Here is a 20,488-nt window from a genome sequence, read left to right on the forward strand (position 1 = left end):
GAGCCTACCTCTTTCACAGGTTCCCTCAACTGCTAGGGTGTGAGTAAATATTTCTGCTGGCAACTAAGGGCCTCTCACTCAGGATGAAAGGTAGACTGTACGATGCATGTGGGCGAACTGACATGCTACACGGCAGTGAAACATGGGCCATGACTGCTGAAGACATGTGCAGGCTTGCAAGAAATGAAGCTAGTATGATCTGCTGGATGTGTAATGTCAGTATGCATACACAGTAGAGTGTGAGCGCCCTGAGAGAAAAGTTGGACGTAAGAAGCATCAAATGTGGTGTGCAAGAGAGACGACTGCACTGGTATGGTCATGTGTTACACATGGATGAGAACAACTGTGTGAGGAAGTGCCACTGTGGAAGGAACCTATGGAAGAGGTAGACCCAGGAAGATATGAGATGAAGTGGTGAAGCATGGCATGTCCAGCCCATTTAAGAGTACCCTTGATTCATTGGGCATTATGATATGCTTGAGAAGACCTGTTAAGTCAAGTAAAACCAAAATCGTAGTTGTGGCCAGTTCCCCCTGACTGGCTCCTGGTCCGGTGGCATGTAAAATGCATCAGCCGAACATGGCCAATGCCAGTACTGCCCTGACTGACTTCCATGTCGGTAGCATGCATCTGAATGTGATTGATGCCAGGGCCACCTGATTGGCTCCCGTGCCAGTGGAATGTAAAAGGCACCATCTGAACGTGGCTATGCCAGTACCCACTGATTGGCTCCTGTGCCAGTGGCACATAAAAAGCACCTGCTACACTCTCGGAGTGGTTGGCATTAGGAAGGGCATCCAACTGTAGAAACATTGCCAGATCAGATTGGAGACTGGTGCAGCCACTGGCTCTCCAGACCTCAGTCAAACCGTCCAACACATTGCAGCATGGAAAACGGACGTTAAACGATGATGATGATGATGATGATGATGATGATGATGATGAACAGTTTGTATTAGAAAAACAAAGAAAAAATAGTTAAAAATAGAATTTTTTCGCCTTTCATAGTGGGCAGAAGAAGGATGCTTTGTATTTCATTTATTTTACTGTGTACAAAGAGAATAACAAAATGTATTCACATTTGTTTAAATTTCCGCAACACACACACACACTGATTTTTAAAAAATATTTATTTGAGTGCACGTAGCTTGGAAGTGACCTGGGTGTACTTCCTTAAGGATTTCTTGAGTCAGTCCTGCTTCATTTTTACTGGGCTTCAATGTGCTGAAATTTTCCAATTATAGATAATGGATTTTGAACTTAGGATGCACAGAGCTGAAAAAGATGTTACAAGGCATCTTATTTGATGCTATATCATTCTACCAATCCACCACCCTAGACTGGTACTTAATGTAATGATCTCAAAAAAAATAAATTGCAAAGTTGACCTGGTTGGGACTTGAACTCAGAGCACAAAGACCAAAAGGAATATTACAAGGTATTGTGTCTAACATGCCAATTGAATGCCATATGCACACACATAACATACATATAGAAATATACTTATATATACACACAAGCATACACACTCACAAATATGTAGGTACATAATTAAGAACAGAAAGAAAGAACAAAGAGAGAAAAAAGGAAATCAATAAGTCTCCAAGAAAGGAAGTAAACAAAGGAAGTAAACAAAGATAGAATTATGCAGATAGAGAAAGATCGACAAAAGTAGGGAAGTAATTTATAAAATGCTTACTTCATTGTTCATTTTTGCTGTCAATTCTAGCTTTTCTGTGATAAGGTTATTCCATTTCCTCCGGCTCTGTAAAGCATTCTCTGGGTTTGGTAAGAAGAAAATAGCAAAGAAAATAAAATGAAAAATTAAATGAAAATAGAGAGAGAAAGTGGAGAGGAGGAAGAGAATAAATATACATTTATTGTCATTGCTTTAACATTTACTTTTCTATGCTGGCATGGGTCAGATGAGTGTATGGCTGGAGCAGAATTACCTATAGCTGGATACCCTCCTCAATAAGAAATATTAACTGTTATGAAATATGAGGATTGTACCTCAAAGCCAAACCCAACCTATTTCTAATCAAGGTAATAATCTCTCAGTCAATTCAACAATAATACAGCCCAGTCATGGTTATGTGGAGAACTAGAAACAAGTTGGCATTTTGTTTACAAAGAGTGCATGTGGAAACATATCAAGAAGCATGGCGTGCTTTCTGCTGGAGCAGCAAGGTCATTATTTACAACCACCAAACACATACACATACATATTTATGCAAATATTTATATATGCTTTGCCAATCTTCCCCTTCTGGTGCAGGAAGCCACTATATAATAATCTTTATATGCATCCATCTATGTATATATGTACAGATACAAATATATAAAGTCATAAATGACAGAGGAATATTTTGATGGAATTTTATTTAACAATAAGAAAATATAATACAAATTATTTACATGCTTTTAAGTTACAAAACATTTTGTTGTGATATTAGAATTTTCTTATTGTTCAATAAAATTTCATCAAACTATATCTCTGTCATTTACGACTTTATATACTCCTTATCGTTTTCTCTTGTATTGTATCATACTATATATTCTATATGTTTTGTAGAATGATACATTAAAGAGCTTTTTTTATGAGTTCTACCGGATTACTTGAATCCATATCCTGCGACTTACATTTATATATACACACATACACACACACACACATATAGATATATTTATGATATATATCATATATATATATATATATATATATATATATATATATATATGGTGTTAGGAAGGGCATCCAGCTGTAGAAACTCTGCCAAATTAGATTGGAGCCTGGTGTTGCCATCCGGTTTCACCAGTCCTCAGTCAAATCGTCCAACCCATGCTAGCATGGAAAGCGGACGTTAAACGATGATGATGATGATATACACACACATATATATACATATATCTCCTGCTCTCTCTGCCCTTCTCTATACATTGGGCAACTGGGACGCCGCTTGGCTGACCGGTTCATGGAACACCTCCAAGACATCTGACTCGACAATGTCACCCCAGTCTTGCGCCGTTTCCACTCTAGCATAAAATTGATGGAGTACTGTAATGGTTGGATCCTTTGAAGACAGATAGACAGGTGCACACACACATACACACACACACACACACACACAGAGACAAATAGACACAGACAGACACAGACACACACACACATAGACAAGCATACAAGCAGACATATAGAGAAGCACACAAAGACAGACAGATACACACACACACACACACACACAGAAATTATCAAACATACATACATTCAGACAGACAGACAGACAGACAGAAATGCAGACGTACACAAATAAACACAGAGAGAGCCAATCAGGTACATAGAGACATACAATCAAATTCACATACAGACACACAGTGAAACATACAAACACACAAAGAAATATACAGGCATGCCAACACATACGGATACAGAGTCAGATATTGATACACTCACATACTAACAGATAGATAGAATTGATGGTATTTTTAGGTATGATGGGTAATTACTGAAACTACTACTACCACTACTACTACCACTACTACTATCACTACATTTAGTTGGAAGGAACTAAATAAAAATACTGATTGAACATAGAACATAAACAATTAAACAGTCAAGTTTATTATGTGGTTTTGAGAAGTTTGATTAGTAAATAACTGTAATCAAGTTTTTTTTCTGATTTTTTGATTGATAACATAATTGAGATGGCAGATACCAGATTTCATATGAAAGAATCTAGAATAATCATAGCAAAATGACATTGCATGAAGTAATTGTAGAGAAAAACAAAATTGAACATGTGAATTGTAAAAACAGAGTGGAGGAAAGGGTTGTGGTGGAATATTGAAGATGCAGATCCTTCGATAGTCAAGAGAGTGTTTTTGCAACACAACACAGCAATATTCAATGTAAATGGGTCAACAATGCAAGATGCCAGACCTAAATGTCAAATAACTGTTGAAAATACCTGGTTGCAGAAAAACAAAGATGCAAATAACAGTGATGATGATGATGACGATGATGATTTTCTTTATTAACTATTTTTCTGACATTTATTTAATGTTTATTCATGTCTTCTAATAATAATGATTAACCTGCCCTTTTCTATTCCTCTTATAATGATAGTAATTTTGTTTGACACCTCTTCCTTGCAATTCCAAGTTTACTCATCCATTTATATTCATTTTCTGATATCTCTAAATCTGTCTTTCTTTTTCTTTCTTGTCACTGTAAGTTGACTATCTTACATGTTTTATACTACCTAATCACTCTAAGTTTTCTTTCTTACATATATTGTCTGTCATGTTACCTTATACTGTCATGGTTGTATAACATATACAGTCATATCATATACTGTTCTGCTTGCCTGACATAGTGTATACTGTCTTGCCACTGATTTATTTTTCATATTTTATACTATCTGATTACTGTAGGTTATTCTATTTCCCTGAACTTCACTTTATAAGTTGTATGTTTTAACTATACTAATCTATCACTGTAAGGTGTCTTTCTTATATATCCTATATTGTCTTATCATTGAAAACTGCCTGTCTTACATATTACAAACTGTTTTGTTAATATAAGTCGTTTTTCTTAACTTATATTGTAATGCTATTGTAGATTATTCTGATTTGTGACTGTATGTAGTCTATGTTACATATTTGGAATTGTCTTATCACTGTAGATGTTTGTCTTATACTATATTGTCATTGTTTTTCTGACACACCTTATACTGTCTTGGCACAATAGGTTGTCTTTCTTATTTATACTGTCTTATCATTGTAGGTTGTCATTCTTACATCTACTATACTGTCATTATCTTTCTTACATTCAGATACCGTCTTGTCACTGTAGATTGCCTGTCTTTAATGTCACTGTAAGTTGTCTTACATAACTTATATCATCTTGTCACCATTGACTGACATTGATACATATACTGTCATGTTACTATGAGTTGTTTTTCTTACACACCTTATAATGTTTTGCTACTGTTAGTTGTCTTACATATATTACATTATCACTATTATTTGTCTTCTTAAAATATCTTATATTCCTTATCACTCCAAGTTGTTTTTCTTATATATATTATCTTATAATTGGAAGTTGCCTTACATAACTTATACTGTCTTATCATTCTGTGTTGTCTGACATATTGTATATGTAAGAAACTATAGGTTTTCTTACATATCCCCTGATTCTATACTGTCTTAGATATCTTATACTGTCTTCTCATTGTAAACTGTTTGTCTTTCATAATTTATACTGTCTTGTAAAAGGCAAGCTGTCTTTCTTATAGATATTATATTTAGTGATATATGTCATGTTCATTTACATTCTGAATTCAAATTCTGTCAAAGATATCTCCAAATATTTTATCAGTACAAGTCACATTTGACATTATGGTGTGTGTTTATAAAGAATTTTATATTATTTGTCTATTTAGCATTTTTTATTATACATTGTCATTATGTATTTTGTTGCTGATATGATCATAAAAAGAGAGGACTGCTCTCATCCAAGTTCATCTTCTATAATTACCCTCTCCTCTTCTTTACAGGTCATGTAGCTCCGAACAAATGGAGGTAAGATACAGAAGTGAGAACTTTTTTGTTTTGCAGCATATAAGGCAACTTCACTAATGCTGGTGCCATAATAAAATACACCCAGTATATTCTATAAAGTGGTAGGTAAATAAGCGGTGACAATGTAGATTTGAGCAGTCCCTTTACTCGTCTTGTTGAGAACACGATAAACTATCTAATGCTGGGGTCACAACAAATTACACAATAAACAGTATGCTCTGTAAAATGGTTAGCTTCAAGAAAAGTAACCAGTCATAGAAACCATGCTAAAATAAAATGAACGAGCAGAATATTCTCCCCAGGCCCGGCTAGGAGAAGAGTAATTCAAAGTAAGAAATGGTTTGGACTGTAATGACCTGTTCAATCAATGCTTGCATGGAAAGTGGATGCGAAATGATGATAATTCCATGTTGTATTGTTTTTCCTTCTTTTATTCCATAATTCAATATCATCATGGTAATGTCTATTTTTCCATGCTTGCATGGGTCAGCTGATTCTGCAAAAACCCCATCACTTGATAATTTGCTTTTGTAATGTCCTCTCATTTGTAGGACTTGTGGCAAGTAAAAATATTATTGTTATTATTATTATTATCATTTTGAACAATGAGATATTTTAGAAAAATTCTTCTTCTTCTTCTTCTTCCCCCCCATCTTCCTCTTCTTTTTCCTCCTCCTCCTCTTATTCCTCCTCCTCCTCCTCTTCTTCTTCTTCTTCTTCTTCTCCACCTCCTCCTCCTCTTCTTCTTCTTCCTCCTCTTCTTCTTCTTCTTCTTCTTCTTCTTCTTCTTCTTCTTCTTCTTCTTCTTCTTATTATTATTATTATTAACAACAACAACAATAATGATGATAATAGTTTCAGCATCTATTTCTTCACACTAGCATGAAATGCTTTATAGGTTGACTAGCTGGCTAGCTGGCTGATTGGCAAATTGCATTAGGCAAGAGCAAATATGAAATCCATAAATGTCTGATATATTTTTACAGATTTGATTTATGTAGCGAGTGATGTTAATATAATAATTATGTTGTAAATATGAATAACAGAGCATTATAGTGAAGCAGACTGCTCTCTCTCTCTGCACACAAGCAGAAAGGATTGAGCACATTCAGAGATTCTGAACAGAGTACTAGAAAGAGCAGAGAGGGTAAGACCCTATTCAAGTTGACAGAATATAGATTGAAAAATAATTGCAGTGATAATGATGATGATAAAACTATTACTGCAACTACATGGAGATGTTCGTGATGATAACACTACTACTACAACCACATGATTATGTTCTTGATGATGCTAGTATGATTACAGCTACATGGTAATGATGATGATAATAGTATAGCCAAATGGTAATAATAATATTTTAGGATTTGCAGAGGAAGCAGGAAAAAAAATAATGAAAAAAAAAAAAATACCCAAGTGATTGATATGCATTTAAAAAGTTAGCTCATTGATTAGTGAACTGGTAATGACTAACCTGCCAACATTCTGTGTCCTTTTGTCTCTTCTATTGCTACTAAAATAGTTTTTGTTCACTGATAAACTAGAAAACTTTACCAGCAATGTCCAAGTCCCTCCTTATTCACCTAACTCCTCTCTTCAACCCTACTGTATTTTATTTCTCAAACCCAACTCTAAGCACAATATTCTCCATTTCTTTCTTCAGATAACTAAAACTCTTTGGTGCATCCTCTTAGTTCCTATTTTCCTTAGAGTAATCAACCCTCAGAAGTTCAAAATTAAACATTAAGTGCATCAACCTTATTTTGAAGAGACAGTGGGCAGTCATCATCATCATCATCATCATCATTCACTGTCCCCACTTTCCATGCTGGCATGGGTTGGACAGTTTGACCGAGGGCTGGCAAGCCAGAAGGCTCCAATCTGATCTGGTAAAGTTTCTACAGCTGGATGCCCTTCCTAACACCAACAAGTGTCCCTAATTATTAAATTATGTTACTTGACATGGAAATACAGGCTTATTTAAGAGATTAAATAGGACAAGGTTGTCCTATCAGGTAAAAGTAAATCCAAATAGCATAAAACAGTATTTCTACAGGATTATTTAGGTGAGATTACTTACTTGTCCATCATAAACAAAACAATTATAATTCTTACTTTCTTATTGCTTAACTTCAGGATAGTCCTGGTTCAGCAAACCTATGATGAGAAGCAACTCAAACATAACAGTGATGTTTTTCTTTATTCACCTCTGTATTATGTAATGTGCCCTCCATTACTGTTGTTCTTGAGCTTAAGATCAGTCCTTGTCCACCAGATCAATGATATTCTATTTATGACCATCCTGCCTTTATATTCAAGTAATGTATCAAGGACTATATTATCTAATGAGTCTTTTCTTCTTATTGTTTAGTCCAAGGTCAGCTCTAATCCAGTAGAATTAATAATAAAAGATGTTCCTACTGGGAATATTTTTATTTTATTCAGACATAATGTATCTATGACTACACTATGAAATATGACTTTCTAATTTTAAACAGTAGGCAGGGTGTCATTTGAAAGAAATTTGGCAGCTATTTCTAACAGATTAAGCTAGCTGTAACTTCACAGAGGCTGCTTTGTTGTTTATGTTGATGCTGAAGTAAAAGATATTAACAACTGTAGTTGATTCTCTGATGGGATGTAAAATAAGTTCAATTGTAATTGGCTGCTGAAGTTTCATCTATAACAATTACAAACACAGTTTAGGTTTCTGAGAAGTAGTTGAAATGCTGTCTAAACCAGCTAATTTATTGAAATATAGAAGAACATGTTTAGATGATTTTTTTTTCATTTTTTTACTTAATATATTCTTGAGTCTGGAAGCTGTTATAGTGTTGTAGGCAGTTTTATACAATTTTCATGATGACTTAGTTTTTGTTTTCATTAGATACATACATTGTTTTTCTGCTATGTATACAAACATCCTAAGCCACATTTAAACAAAGATTACCTGATTAATTAGAAACTCATTTACCAACAAATTAAAACTTCTAACCCACAGATGTATTGTCTGTTCTCTGCCTATTCTATCGCAACAGCTCCAGCTTCATTGAATTAGCTGCTTACATACCACTTTCATTCAGATCTACAAGCCTCTCCACCCCATGTTAAATGTCAAATCCTGCATTAATCACTTCCAATAATCAGATTTTCAACCTTCTGAAATTTCCATCTTCGTATGTTCAAACGGAACATCAACCAAATCAATTGCACCAGCCTGAGAATGTTACTGAGGGGTATTGGAATGCCCCTTCCTCCTCCTAAACCATTAAGCAAAAAGTTATACCCATTTTCTTATAATTGGATAGTTTAAATTCTTATAATTGCATGGTTTGAAATTTGCTATTTTGACGAAATGTTAGAGTAATCAGTTGAGGTTGTGAATCTTCAAAAGTCTAGATAACCATTAAATCCATATTGCTGAATTTCTCAACAACATAAACCGTTGTAAGCAAATGAATGTGCCTAACTAATGAATTCCATATAATTACGTGAATGATAGTTGGAGCCTATAACCTTGTGGTGTACAGTACAACATCATCAGTATGCCTGAAAGCATACTTGAAGAGATATATTTATCATAAGAATAGTTTTTGTGTAAAATACAAAATACTCTGATATAACTTTACCCCTTTCAGATGCTAAGTCAAGTTGGAGTTCTTTCACTTGTATTTGGTATTTATTCCAGTCAAGGAAAACTTCACTGTTACTCTCTCCTAGGAATGAGTCCGATAAATCTGCCATATCTGGGAATGTTTTATTGAGTGGGAATGTTTTCTCTATTGGTGCTGGGATATAATTCTGAAATAAAAGCAAACATTTTAAAGAGAAAACAAAACTTATAAATTTCATGTTATTTGGTACAATAGTTAGTACAGAGGTGTTGTAGCTCATAAATATTTTATGTGAAATAACCAGAACCATATTTTTTTTTACTTTATGAAAGAATGAATGTATAAATTTATTAGTATACTTGTACCATCAAAAATGATGTTATTTTAAAAGAAATAAGCTAAAACTGGTATTTAATACATGAATTAACATAACATATATTCCATATATTTGATATAAACTTGTTACGACATCATATATTGCTAGGCTGGGTTATGATTAAATTTCATTTACCAAAAGTAGCATATTCTGTCAATAAGCAATGTAGTTTGCATTCTATACAAATAATATGAATATATCATTATGCCCTATACATAAAGCTGTTGCAGTGAAACACACACTGCGATATATACAAATTTTATTTAATATATGCTCAATGCATATATTTCCTAAGGTGATACAAATAAATTCTTGTATAAAATATATTACAAGTTTCATGTATTAAGCATGCATGCATCCATAAATATATATATTTTTCAAATATTGTATATATATATATATATATATATATATATATATATATATATACATTGTACAGTACATCGTACATATCTTAGGCATTTCTGCTTAATTAAGCATATTTTTTGTTACATTTTTTGAGAAGAATCTCTTTCCAATCAGATTTACTTGATCATTTCTTCTATGTAAAACCACAGATTTTTCTTACTTTTAGTGCGTGTGCATGCACACACACACAAGTATATAACAGAAGATAAAAATAATAAACAACTTAGTGTATTTTCCTCCCTATGGGAATTGAACTTGTGAACTTCTTAGTCTCTTAGTTCTACTATTGAACTATGTGATAAACATTTATGTAAAAATAATATACAACAAAGCTTATTACAGAAAAAGATACATGAATGCCAATTGTTGTTATTCTGCTAGTATGTATTATTATTTAAAACAGATTCTTTGGAGCATTTATAATAGAATTCATGCTGCATAATTTGTGTGAGACATTAGAGCTGTATTCACACACATATACACATGTATGTGTGTACATTATTTATATATATATAAAGAGAATCTAGTATTTGTTTAATAAATCAGAATCAAGATTGTTGCTATATGATTTAAAAACAAAAAGGAAAAGAAAAGAAAGCAAACTACAGAAACAAAAAGTATAAGATTTTATAAAAAATATCTGCATTTCATATGATAAGAAACAATGCATATACTGTACAAATATTTAAAATATAACATTCATTTCTGCATGTAATAAGTTTCTGATCATCTATTCATGATTACTAAACTTATCCATCCAGATTTTCATTCAAAAATTATATATATTACATCTATATATGTGTTTCCCTATTGTTGAGTTTGTATTTCTCCACTTGCTTGCGCATGTGCACTTAATCAGTGTGAGAGATGTGTGGGTGTGTTTTATTATATACATGAATCTTGTGAATATCTATGCATATGTACAAGTGTGTCTATTTCCATATGTTTGTCAGTACACCTTCTCTGATAGATGTGTGTGTGTGTGCACAAATGATAGGTGCCTAGGACTTGCGGGTTTGTGTGTATTTTCATAAATGTCTCATTGTAGCATGAGTGTCCTTTCCTTTACTTCCTCTTAATCTCTCTCTCACCTTATAATTCTCTTTCTCATCTTTCTCATCATTATCCCTCCTCTATCTTTCCTTCATTGTTTATTCTCTTTCTTCTGTCCCCCTTTTCCCTACTACACTTTAGTGGGACACAAAACAAATATACATCCAGATAAATACACAATGAAGTTTATTATAGTAAATTTCAGCTTGGAACACACAAGAGTGTACAAAGAAGGTATTATGATATTTAGCTCCAGTGCACAACTGATTCTGCCAAATAGCTGCACTACAAATATCATTTTTGTTGTTGCTTAGTCCCAAGACAACCAAAGCAATAACAGTTTCCATTATTGGTTGACACATACATCTACACAAACAAACATGTGTACATGCAGCATTATATATATATATATATATATATATATATATATATATTCAGAAATTGCAGATTCGAATGAGATAGCATAATGGTTAACCAATGCTTAGAACTCTATGAAAGTCCATATATTTTCAAATTCTAATCAAGTGTTAGAAAAACTTTATCCTCTGATTTTCTTTTGGTAGTATATACATGTGAATAATATAGAATGTATATCAAAGAGAAAAATAAAATAGCAAATTTATATTACCTTTTTATTATAACATCATAAATTACAAAATCCTTACATGTTTTACTAGTGAATACTAGTATGTTGTGCAGTAGTTGCAAGGGAGATGGATTTCAAATCTTCAGAAGAAAGTAATAATTTTTCATTTAGTTTTTTATTTAGCACTGCTTACCAACTGAGGTTGGTAAATAACAATGGATTGAATTACTATTTTCTTCAGAAGAGCTGGGTTTCTAGGGGATTATGTGACTGACTACCTAGCAATTACTACACAACATACAAATATTCACTAGCAACACACATGTAAAGACTATTGAAATTATGACGTTACAATAAAAAGTTAATCTAAATCTCCCATTTTATTCTGGTTTTGTGTGAGTGGGGGGGGGCATGACGTAGACCTTTGGCATTATGTTGTGCTTGAGAAGAATACACATACGCACATATACATAAACATACACACAGACACACACACACATATATATATATATATTTGCATATGGCTGAGGACAGCTGCATAAAGAAGTGCCAAGCTCTAATTGTGGAGGGAACCTTGGAAGAAGGAGACCCAAGAAGATGTGGGATGAAGTAGTGAGAAAGGATCTTTGGACACTGGGCCTCACTGAGGAAATGACAAGGGACAGGGAGTTGTAATGATTTGATGTACTTGAGAAGACACATCGAGCTAAGTAAAATCACTGCCATCCATGCTTGTCCTTTGCAGGTGCCAGTGCAACATAAAATGCGCTTGTGCTGGTGCTGCATAAATGCACCTATGCTGGTGGCAGGTAAAAAGCACCTAGCACCCTCTGTAAAGTGAGTGGCATGAGGAAGGGCATCCAGCCATAGAAACCATGCCAGAACAGACAAATGGAGCCTGAACAGCTCTCCAGTTGGCCAGTTCTATGTTAAATTGTCCAACCTGTGTCAGAATGGAAAACGGATGTTAAGCAATGATGATGATGATGATATATATATATATATATAGCATGGAGAAGAAGGGTCTGGAAGCTTAAGGATCCTGTGAATGGACAGAAATTTAGAGATGTATTACTTGAAGCTTTTGATGAAATATAGGAGGATACAGCATCACATGATGTGGAAGACAACTGGAGTTTCCTACGGGACAACCTGTTGAGGGTTACTGACCAGATCTGTGGATGGTATAAAGTCCTCTCTCGACCCAACATAACAGGTCCATTAGGGAAAAGAAACAGGCATGGAAGAATGATGGTAGCTGTGATTTGTATCAGATTGCTATAAGGGAAGCTAAGAGACAGGTTTACTTAGCCAAAGGGGAAGCAGATAAGAAAAACTTTGCCAATGTTCTGCGTTGTGAGGACCAAAGACAGTGTGTGAGAGAGAATTATGATGTCATAGGAGAGAAATGTGTCCGCAAGAGAGTCTGCTGAATGTCGACCCAACAAAGGGACCAGCTATCCGAATTGACAGTACCTTGGTAGATAAAGCAATTAAGGGTATGAAGACAGTGAAAGCCCTCAGTCCATCAGGAATCACTGCAGAGATGCTCAAAATATCTAACTGTGTCGGTCAGTCTAGTCACCCATATAGGTGATACATGACTGAGTCATACCCAATGACTGGTGTAGCATTAGGTCTGAATAATTACAGTGGTATCAAATTGTTGGATCAGGCAATGAAAGTCACAGAGAGGGTCATAGCCCAATTAATTAGGGAGAGAGTTAGTATAGAGATGCAGTTTGGGTTTGTGCCAAGGAAAGGCACCACTGATGCTATATTTCTTGTAAGACAGCTGCAGGAGAAATACCTAGCCAAAGATAAACCTCTGTACCTGGCTTTCGTTGACATGGAGAAAGCCTTTGACAAGGTCCCCCGATCCCTTATCTGGTGGTCAATGAGGAAACTAGGGATAGATGAGTGGTTAGTGAGAGCTGTACAAGCTATATACAGGGATGCTGTCAGTGAGGTGAGGGTTGGCAATGAGTATAGTGAAGAATTCCGGGTAGGGTTCCACCAAGGATCAGTGCTCAGCCCCCTCTTATTCATCACAGTCCTCCAGGCAATAACAGAGGAATTCAAGGCAGGTTGCCCCTCAGAGCTTCTCTATGCTGATGACCTTACTTTAAAAGCTGAGTCACTATCAGAACTAGAGGAGAAGTGTCAGGTGTGGAAGTAAGGTCTAGGATCGAAGGGCCTTAGAGTCAATCTAGCAAAAACCAAAATCTTAATGAGTAGGAAGGCAATCAAATCACAAATCCCTTCAGATAGATCTGTAGAAAAGGTGTAGGTAGAAACTTCATAAGCTGTATCCGGTGTAAGCTATGGACACATAATAGGTGCAACAATATCAAAGGAAGGCTAACTGGGAAGATAGTTTTTGTGTGTGGCAAATGCTCAGGTAAAAACTGAAAATGTGCAGAGAACAGCTTCTGTCACATGCCAGGGGGGGAAAACTAGAAGTGGCTGATAGCTTCCATTACCTAGGTGACCAAGTCAGTAGCGGGGTGGGGGGATGCTCTGAGAGTGTAGCTGCTAGAATAAGAATAGCCTGGGTAAAGTTCAGAGAGCTCCTACCTTTTCTGGTGACAAAGGGCCTCTCGCTCAGAGTAAAAGGTAGACTGTATGATGTATGTGTGCGAACAGCCATGCTACACGGCAGTAAAACATGGGCCATGACTGCAGAGGACATGCATAAGCTTGCAAGGAATGAAGCTAGTATGCTCCGCTGGATGTGTAGTGTCAGTGTGCATACACGATAGATTGTAAGCGCCCTGAAAAGAAAGTTGGACATAAGAAGCATCAGATGTGGTGTGCAAGAGAGACGACTGCACTGATGTGGTCATGGGTTGTGTATGGATGAGGACAGCTGTGTGAAAAAGTGTCACACCCTAGCAGTAGAGAGAACCTGTGGAAGAGGTAAACCCAGGAAGACCTGGGATGAGATGGTGAAGCATGACCTTTGAATGTTGGGCCTCACGGAGGCAATGACAAGTAACTGAGACCTTTGGAGATATGCTGTGCTTGAGAAGACCCAGCAAGCCAAGTGAGACCATAACCGTGGCCTATGCCAGTGCAACTTTACCAGCCCATTTAAGAGTTCCCTTCAATCATTGGACAATAAAGTGCGCTTACGAAGACCTGTTGAGTCAAGAGAAGACATTGTTGTGGCTGATGACAGTACCGCCTGATTGGCACCCGTGCCAGTGGCACGTAAAAATCACCATTTGAGCATGGTTGTTGCCAGTGACTCCCATGCCAGTGGCAAGTATAAAGCACCATTGAAGCGTGTTTGATGCCAGTACCGCCTGATTGGCCTTCATGCTAGTGGCACGTAAAAAGCACCCACTACATTCTTGGAGTGGTTGGCATTAGGAAGGGCATCCAGCTGTAGAAACTTAGCCAGATCAGCATGGAAAGTAGACAGTAAACGACGATATCGCTAGCTACTTCACATTCTTTATTTTCTCTCCTTGTTTCGTTTTGTGCTCCTTTCTGTGGAAATGTGTAGACTTGAAACGTTAAAGACTTTTTCACTTCCCGAGCGTTAAACTAATACATCTATTTGTTGCCTACACCACCTGTTTTGTCTTTTGTTTGTTTTTTTGTGAATTCTCCCCTATATATATATATATATATATATATATATATATACACACACACACACATACACACACATGCAGGAATCTTCTGAGTTACAGGAGTAATTTGATCCTGAACATCTTGCTGTAATGTAAAATAAATTTTTCCATTTATATTCATGTCATAAAGTGACAATGCATTCCAACAGACTTTTTGGAAAACAATAACAAGAAAAAAAATCAACACAACCAACTTTTATGCATGAAAATAATTTCTGAACATACACAACACAATATATATAAATAAAACATTTGAAGAGAAACATGACAGGGAATAAATAACAATGGCTTCTTCAAGTCCTATATCATTTTCAAGTGTCACAATATAATTATGAATTTATTGTAAATTTTCTGTTTGTGGAAAATTTGTAAAGTCATTGATACAGTTTAGCTATATATATTTTAGTGCCCATTATGTTGGACTTCTTCCAGAGGTTTCCTGTATTAGGTTGATGCTCAGTTTAAGATGGAAAAAAGTGGAGGTGTGTGACATTTCAAATGTGACTTTTTGTCAGAAAGAAGAAAAGCTTGGAGAGAAGGAAGAAATAGTCCAAGAAAAGCACAACCACACATGCATTTTTCTTGGACTATTTTTTCCTTCTTTCTGGACCTTTCCACTTTCTAACAAAAAGCCATGCTCAAAACACTACACCCCAACCTCTTTTTTTTTCCCATCTTACACTGAATGTCAATATTCACTGTGTGCATCCTTTTGAATTTTACTGTTTTGCTTTATTTTTTATTTCCAATTTGTCTATTATTGCATGCTGACACAGATCTATGTCCTTCCGACTATGATTTGGAGCAGCTAATTCCTGGATTTCCCTACACTGGATTACCTACCATTATGTATACGTGGATTGGATTGGATTAGGTTGCCTATGTTCAGTCCATTGCAAGGTGAAGACCTTAGCATGTTCTCTCTACCAAACATGGTCTGATGTTGAGGCCATGAATTTGAGCTTCAGATCATACTGGTCTGATGAGCCAACTCTGCCACACCAGCTCAAAATGGCTTGACAGAGGGGTGAAGTTTTTTTTTTTGTTATACTCTTACCCAGGAGTACTTAAGTTGATTACATCGATCTCAGTGCTCAACTGGGACTTATTTTATTAACTCTGAAAGGATAAAAGGTAAAGCTGACCAGTGAAATTTGAACTCAGAACATAAAGATGGCCGAAATACTGCTAAACATTTCACCCAGTGTGCTAATGATTCTACCAGCTTGCCTTATACACACACAAACGCATGTGCGCGTGCACACACATCTACATATATATAAGAGGTGCATTCAAAAAGTATTCTATCTATTTTTCTTGCCAAAAACTAATGCCATGGGGGCAAAATCCTCTGGGTGGGAAGTGCTGCCACTTTTTGTGTGCATGCATGAAAATTTCTGCAGCCACATTAGTTGCCAGCTGTTACACCTAGAGTACAGATGTGTAGTGCACGCTCTTTGAATTGTCATTTTCACAGAAAATGACCAAATGCATCAAGCAGAGACCATAAGCCCATGTCTCATCATCAGTGATGATGGTCTACATGAAATCTAGGTTATGGTTTGCACAGTTCAGCATGTCCTGAGTGATTTCCATGCAGAGTTGCTTCTGCTGCTCTGCCAGCACCTAGGAGATGAATTTCACCAAGTCTCTGCATGCACAAATCGTCCATTAAAATGGAATGCACTAGTCCTGTGCTTATTCCCACTTTGTGAGCAAATTCCTGGATTGTTACATGATGGTCTTCCATGACCATTTGCTAAACCTTTTCAATTCACTTCTCATTTCAGCTTGTAGAAGGTCTCTCTGCATGCTCCTTTCACTCCCCTATTAGCTACACCCCTGGCTGATAGTATGAGTGGGGTGATGATGACAAGAATGAGGGATGGATGTCAACAAAAGTGGCTGAGAGGAGAGGAAGTGATGACTGGCAGTATAGAAAGGATATGTGCAGCAGTTTAATCCAATAGCTAGAGAAGAAATGAAGAGATGAGAGTTAGGAACATGAAAGGTGAGGGTGGTGTGAGTGGGTGGGTAAATGTTGTAAGCATGTGTTGGGGGGAAAGTAAGAGATGGATTAAGATAGGGATGAATGTAGTAAGTAACAAAGTAAAGGGAAGGTCAACAGCTGATGATAAGATGTATTTTTTCAGTGAGGTAGGCAAGAAATAACAGAAAATGTAACAAATAGGATCTATCTTGCAGCAATAATTATTGAAAGGAATAAACAAATGTTTCAAAATAAGCAACAGCTAACATCCTTATCTTTGATTTAATTTTTAAAAATATATATATATAAGATATATATAAATATAAATAAGATATATATATATATATACTTCTTTATTGCCCACAGGGGGCTAAACATAGAGGGGACAAACAAGGACAGACAAAGGGATTAAGTTGATTACATTGACCCCAGTGCGTAACTGGTACTTACTTAATCGACCCTGAAAGGATAAAAGCAAAGTTGACCTCGGAGGAATTTGAACTCACGATGTAATGGTAGATGAAATACCGCTAAGCTTTTCGCCCGGCGTGCTAACGTTTTTGCCAGCTCGCCACCTAAAATTTTTTTTTTGTCTTTGGTCAGTAAGTGTTATTTCCTATTTGCTTCTATCTAGAAATCAAAGGCAATGCCTACTATTCCCTTCAAACTTTGCTATTGTAACCTGGACATCAACGTTATGAAACTGACTATTTTCCCATTTTAGACATATTCAGTGCTGAGTTGCTGAAGCAGAAATATTATAGCAAATATTCTGCTCAATACTTCAGATTTGCTTGTTAGTTGTTTGGCCTTAATCATTTGAGCATGTCTCTTAGTGGCTGACAATATGTGCATCTCTGATCATGAGCAGGAGTAGTAGGGGAACATCGTAGCCATGTGCTGAGAGGGATTCCTTGGGGTTTGAATAAATGTAACAAAAGCAAAGTTTGAGGAAAATATTAGCCATTTTCATACTTTCTAGGACAAACAAATAAGAAATAACAGTTGTAACACAAGGACAAAAATTGTGTCACACACTGTAATATATATGTTGTAGGTTAGTAGGGATAAGATAATCCCTCAGGAAGCACTGATACAGATGGTGGATATCTGAAAATCACTAAAGGATGTCTGGTCTATGGAAACCAATGCTTCGAACAAACAGAAAATCTGTAAGTTTCACTTCCATGTAGAAATAACAAAAACAACAACAACAATATATATGCATATAAATATATATAAGTATATATGTATATACAAATAGGAAGTAACAGTTGTAACCCAAGAACAAAAATCGTATCACACACTGTAATATATATATATATATATATATATATATCATCATCATCATCATCATCATCGTTTAACGTCCGCTTTCCATGCTAGCATGGGTTGGACGATTTGACTGAGGACTGGTGAAACCGGATGGCAACACCAGGCTCCAGTCTAATTTGGCAGAGTTTCTACAGCTGGATGCCCTTCCTAACGCCAACCACTCAGAGAGTGTATATATATACATGCACACATGTATATGTACATATATATATATACATATACATGCACACATGTATATATACATATATATATGTATGCATGCATCTATTTACCTTTGTCACAACATCAATTATTCATTTCTTAATTTTGTCACGAATTGGCTGACTGAAAATTCTAAGTTTTATATTCTATCTACTATTAATATGCCATTCCTAACACCAGTGTTGCTGTGCTTTTTTTCAACTCAGTACATCTATCACCTCTATTTCAGCACAGATCATAATCCCCTCTTAGTTCTGTAAACATGGTTTTCGTCTTCCGTCTTAAAAACAAACTTAAGTTCACACAAATACCCTTATCGTCACCTATTCATGCATCGATTTACCTTTGTCACATCGTCAATTATTCATTTCTCTAATTTTGTCACAGACTGGCTGACCGAAAATTCTAAGAGTTTTAAATTCTATCTACTATTAATATGCCATTCCTAACACTGGTATTGCTGTTTCGTGGTTCACTCGCTCTCCCAATCCCACCACCAGTACCGGAAATCCTATCCTCTCCCCACCACAATACCGGAAGTCCTTATTCTCTCACCCCCACCGAATACTGGTCCCCTATCCTTTGACAGCCTTCGGTTGTCTCCAATGAACTGGAAATGTGCAGAGAACAACTCCTGTCACATTCCAGGGAGAAAATCTAGTGGCTAAGAGCGCAAGCTACTAATCCCAAGATTCCGAGTTCAATTCCAAGCAGTGGCCTGAACAATAATAATAATAAAAATACCTTAGGAATGAGAACCCAGGTTCGAAATTTCCTCAAGACACCTGAAGAAGGCAGGAGAGTATATCAGCCAAAACGTTGTGTTAACAACAAACAAGATGAGGACAAATATCTGTTGAATGTAAATAATGTACAATTGTTGTCTGGTGAGAATTGGGATTGACTCTAAATGAGAAGTGAAGTTATTCTCATAAAACTAAGAATTCTGTAGAACTGGCAAGCAATTAAGGAAAGATAGCTGGTCACTTGTGTCCAGACAATGAGACAGTCTCTTTCATCAATAATTAACCTCAACCATTTTCAATGAATTATGAATTCATCTGACTTGGCCCAATATTCCAATCTTTCTGTCTGTGTTAATTTAGGACTTAAATGCTTCCCTAACAAATGAAAATTAGATAATTGGATACAAACAAAGGAAAGGATTACAATGCACATGAATAAAAATAGAAGTAAAATGAAAGAATAGAGCTTTACCAGCAACAGCAGTATAATGCAGAAATTACTTCTTCACCACCAATTTACAAAACTTAACTAGGAAGATAGTATTGTGCGTGGCAGATGCACAGGGGCAGTAAATACCGAAGATGTGCAGAAAAGAGCTTCCATCACATGCCAGGGGGGAAAAACTAGAAGTAGTTGATAGCTTCCATTACCTAGGTGACCAAGTCAGTAGCAGGGGTGGATGCTCTGAGAGCATGGCTGTTAGGATAAAAATAGTCTGGGCAAAGTTCAGAGAGCTCCTACCTCTGCTGGTAACAAAGGGCCTCTTGCTTAGAGAGAAAGGTAGACTGTATGATGTATGTATGTATGTGAACAGCCATGCTACACAGCAGTGAAATATGGGCTGTGACTGCTGAGTACATAGGCTTGAAAGAAATGAAGCTAGTATGCTTCACTGGATGTGTAATGTCAGTGTGCATACATGACAGAGTGTAAGTGCCCTGAGAGAAAAGTTGG

At 36.0% G+C, this 20,488-nt stretch overlaps 1 protein-coding gene and 1 long non-coding RNA gene across 8 annotated transcripts in view; one reads left to right on the plus strand and one right to left on the minus strand.

The window, feature by feature from the left end:
• LOC106874335 (uncharacterized) overlaps positions 1 to 9,219 on the plus strand; it is a 56,732-nt gene extending 47,513 nt beyond the window's left edge. The window contains exons 3-4 of the long non-coding RNA XR_001409990.2: positions 4,836 to 4,877; positions 5,559 to 9,219. This is a non-coding gene — a long non-coding RNA (uncharacterized LOC106874335). The remainder of the gene's footprint in view (positions 1 to 4,835; positions 4,878 to 5,558) is intronic.
• LOC106874333 (coiled-coil domain-containing protein 171) overlaps positions 1 to 20,488 on the minus strand; it is a 187,288-nt gene that overhangs the window by 144,970 nt on the left and 21,830 nt on the right. For 6 of the 7 annotated variants that reach the window (XM_014922033.2, XM_014922031.2, XM_014922027.2 and 3 more), the window contains 2 exons: positions 9,213 to 9,384; positions 1,700 to 1,779 (listed from right to left, as the gene is read on the minus strand). In XM_014922033.2, the coding sequence (XP_014777519.1) occupies positions 1,700 to 1,779; positions 9,213 to 9,327 (195 nt within the window). In that variant the 5' untranslated portion in view covers positions 9,328 to 9,384. Of the gene's footprint in view, positions 1 to 1,699; positions 1,780 to 9,212; positions 9,385 to 14,197; positions 14,326 to 20,488 lie in introns of those variants that run through there. The other variant, XM_052965665.1, reaches the window with a different exon arrangement.

Source organism: Octopus bimaculoides, chromosome 2 (assembly GCF_001194135.2).
Source record: "Octopus bimaculoides isolate UCB-OBI-ISO-001 chromosome 2, ASM119413v2, whole genome shotgun sequence".
Taxonomy (NCBI): domain Eukaryota; kingdom Metazoa; phylum Mollusca; class Cephalopoda; order Octopoda; family Octopodidae; genus Octopus; species Octopus bimaculoides.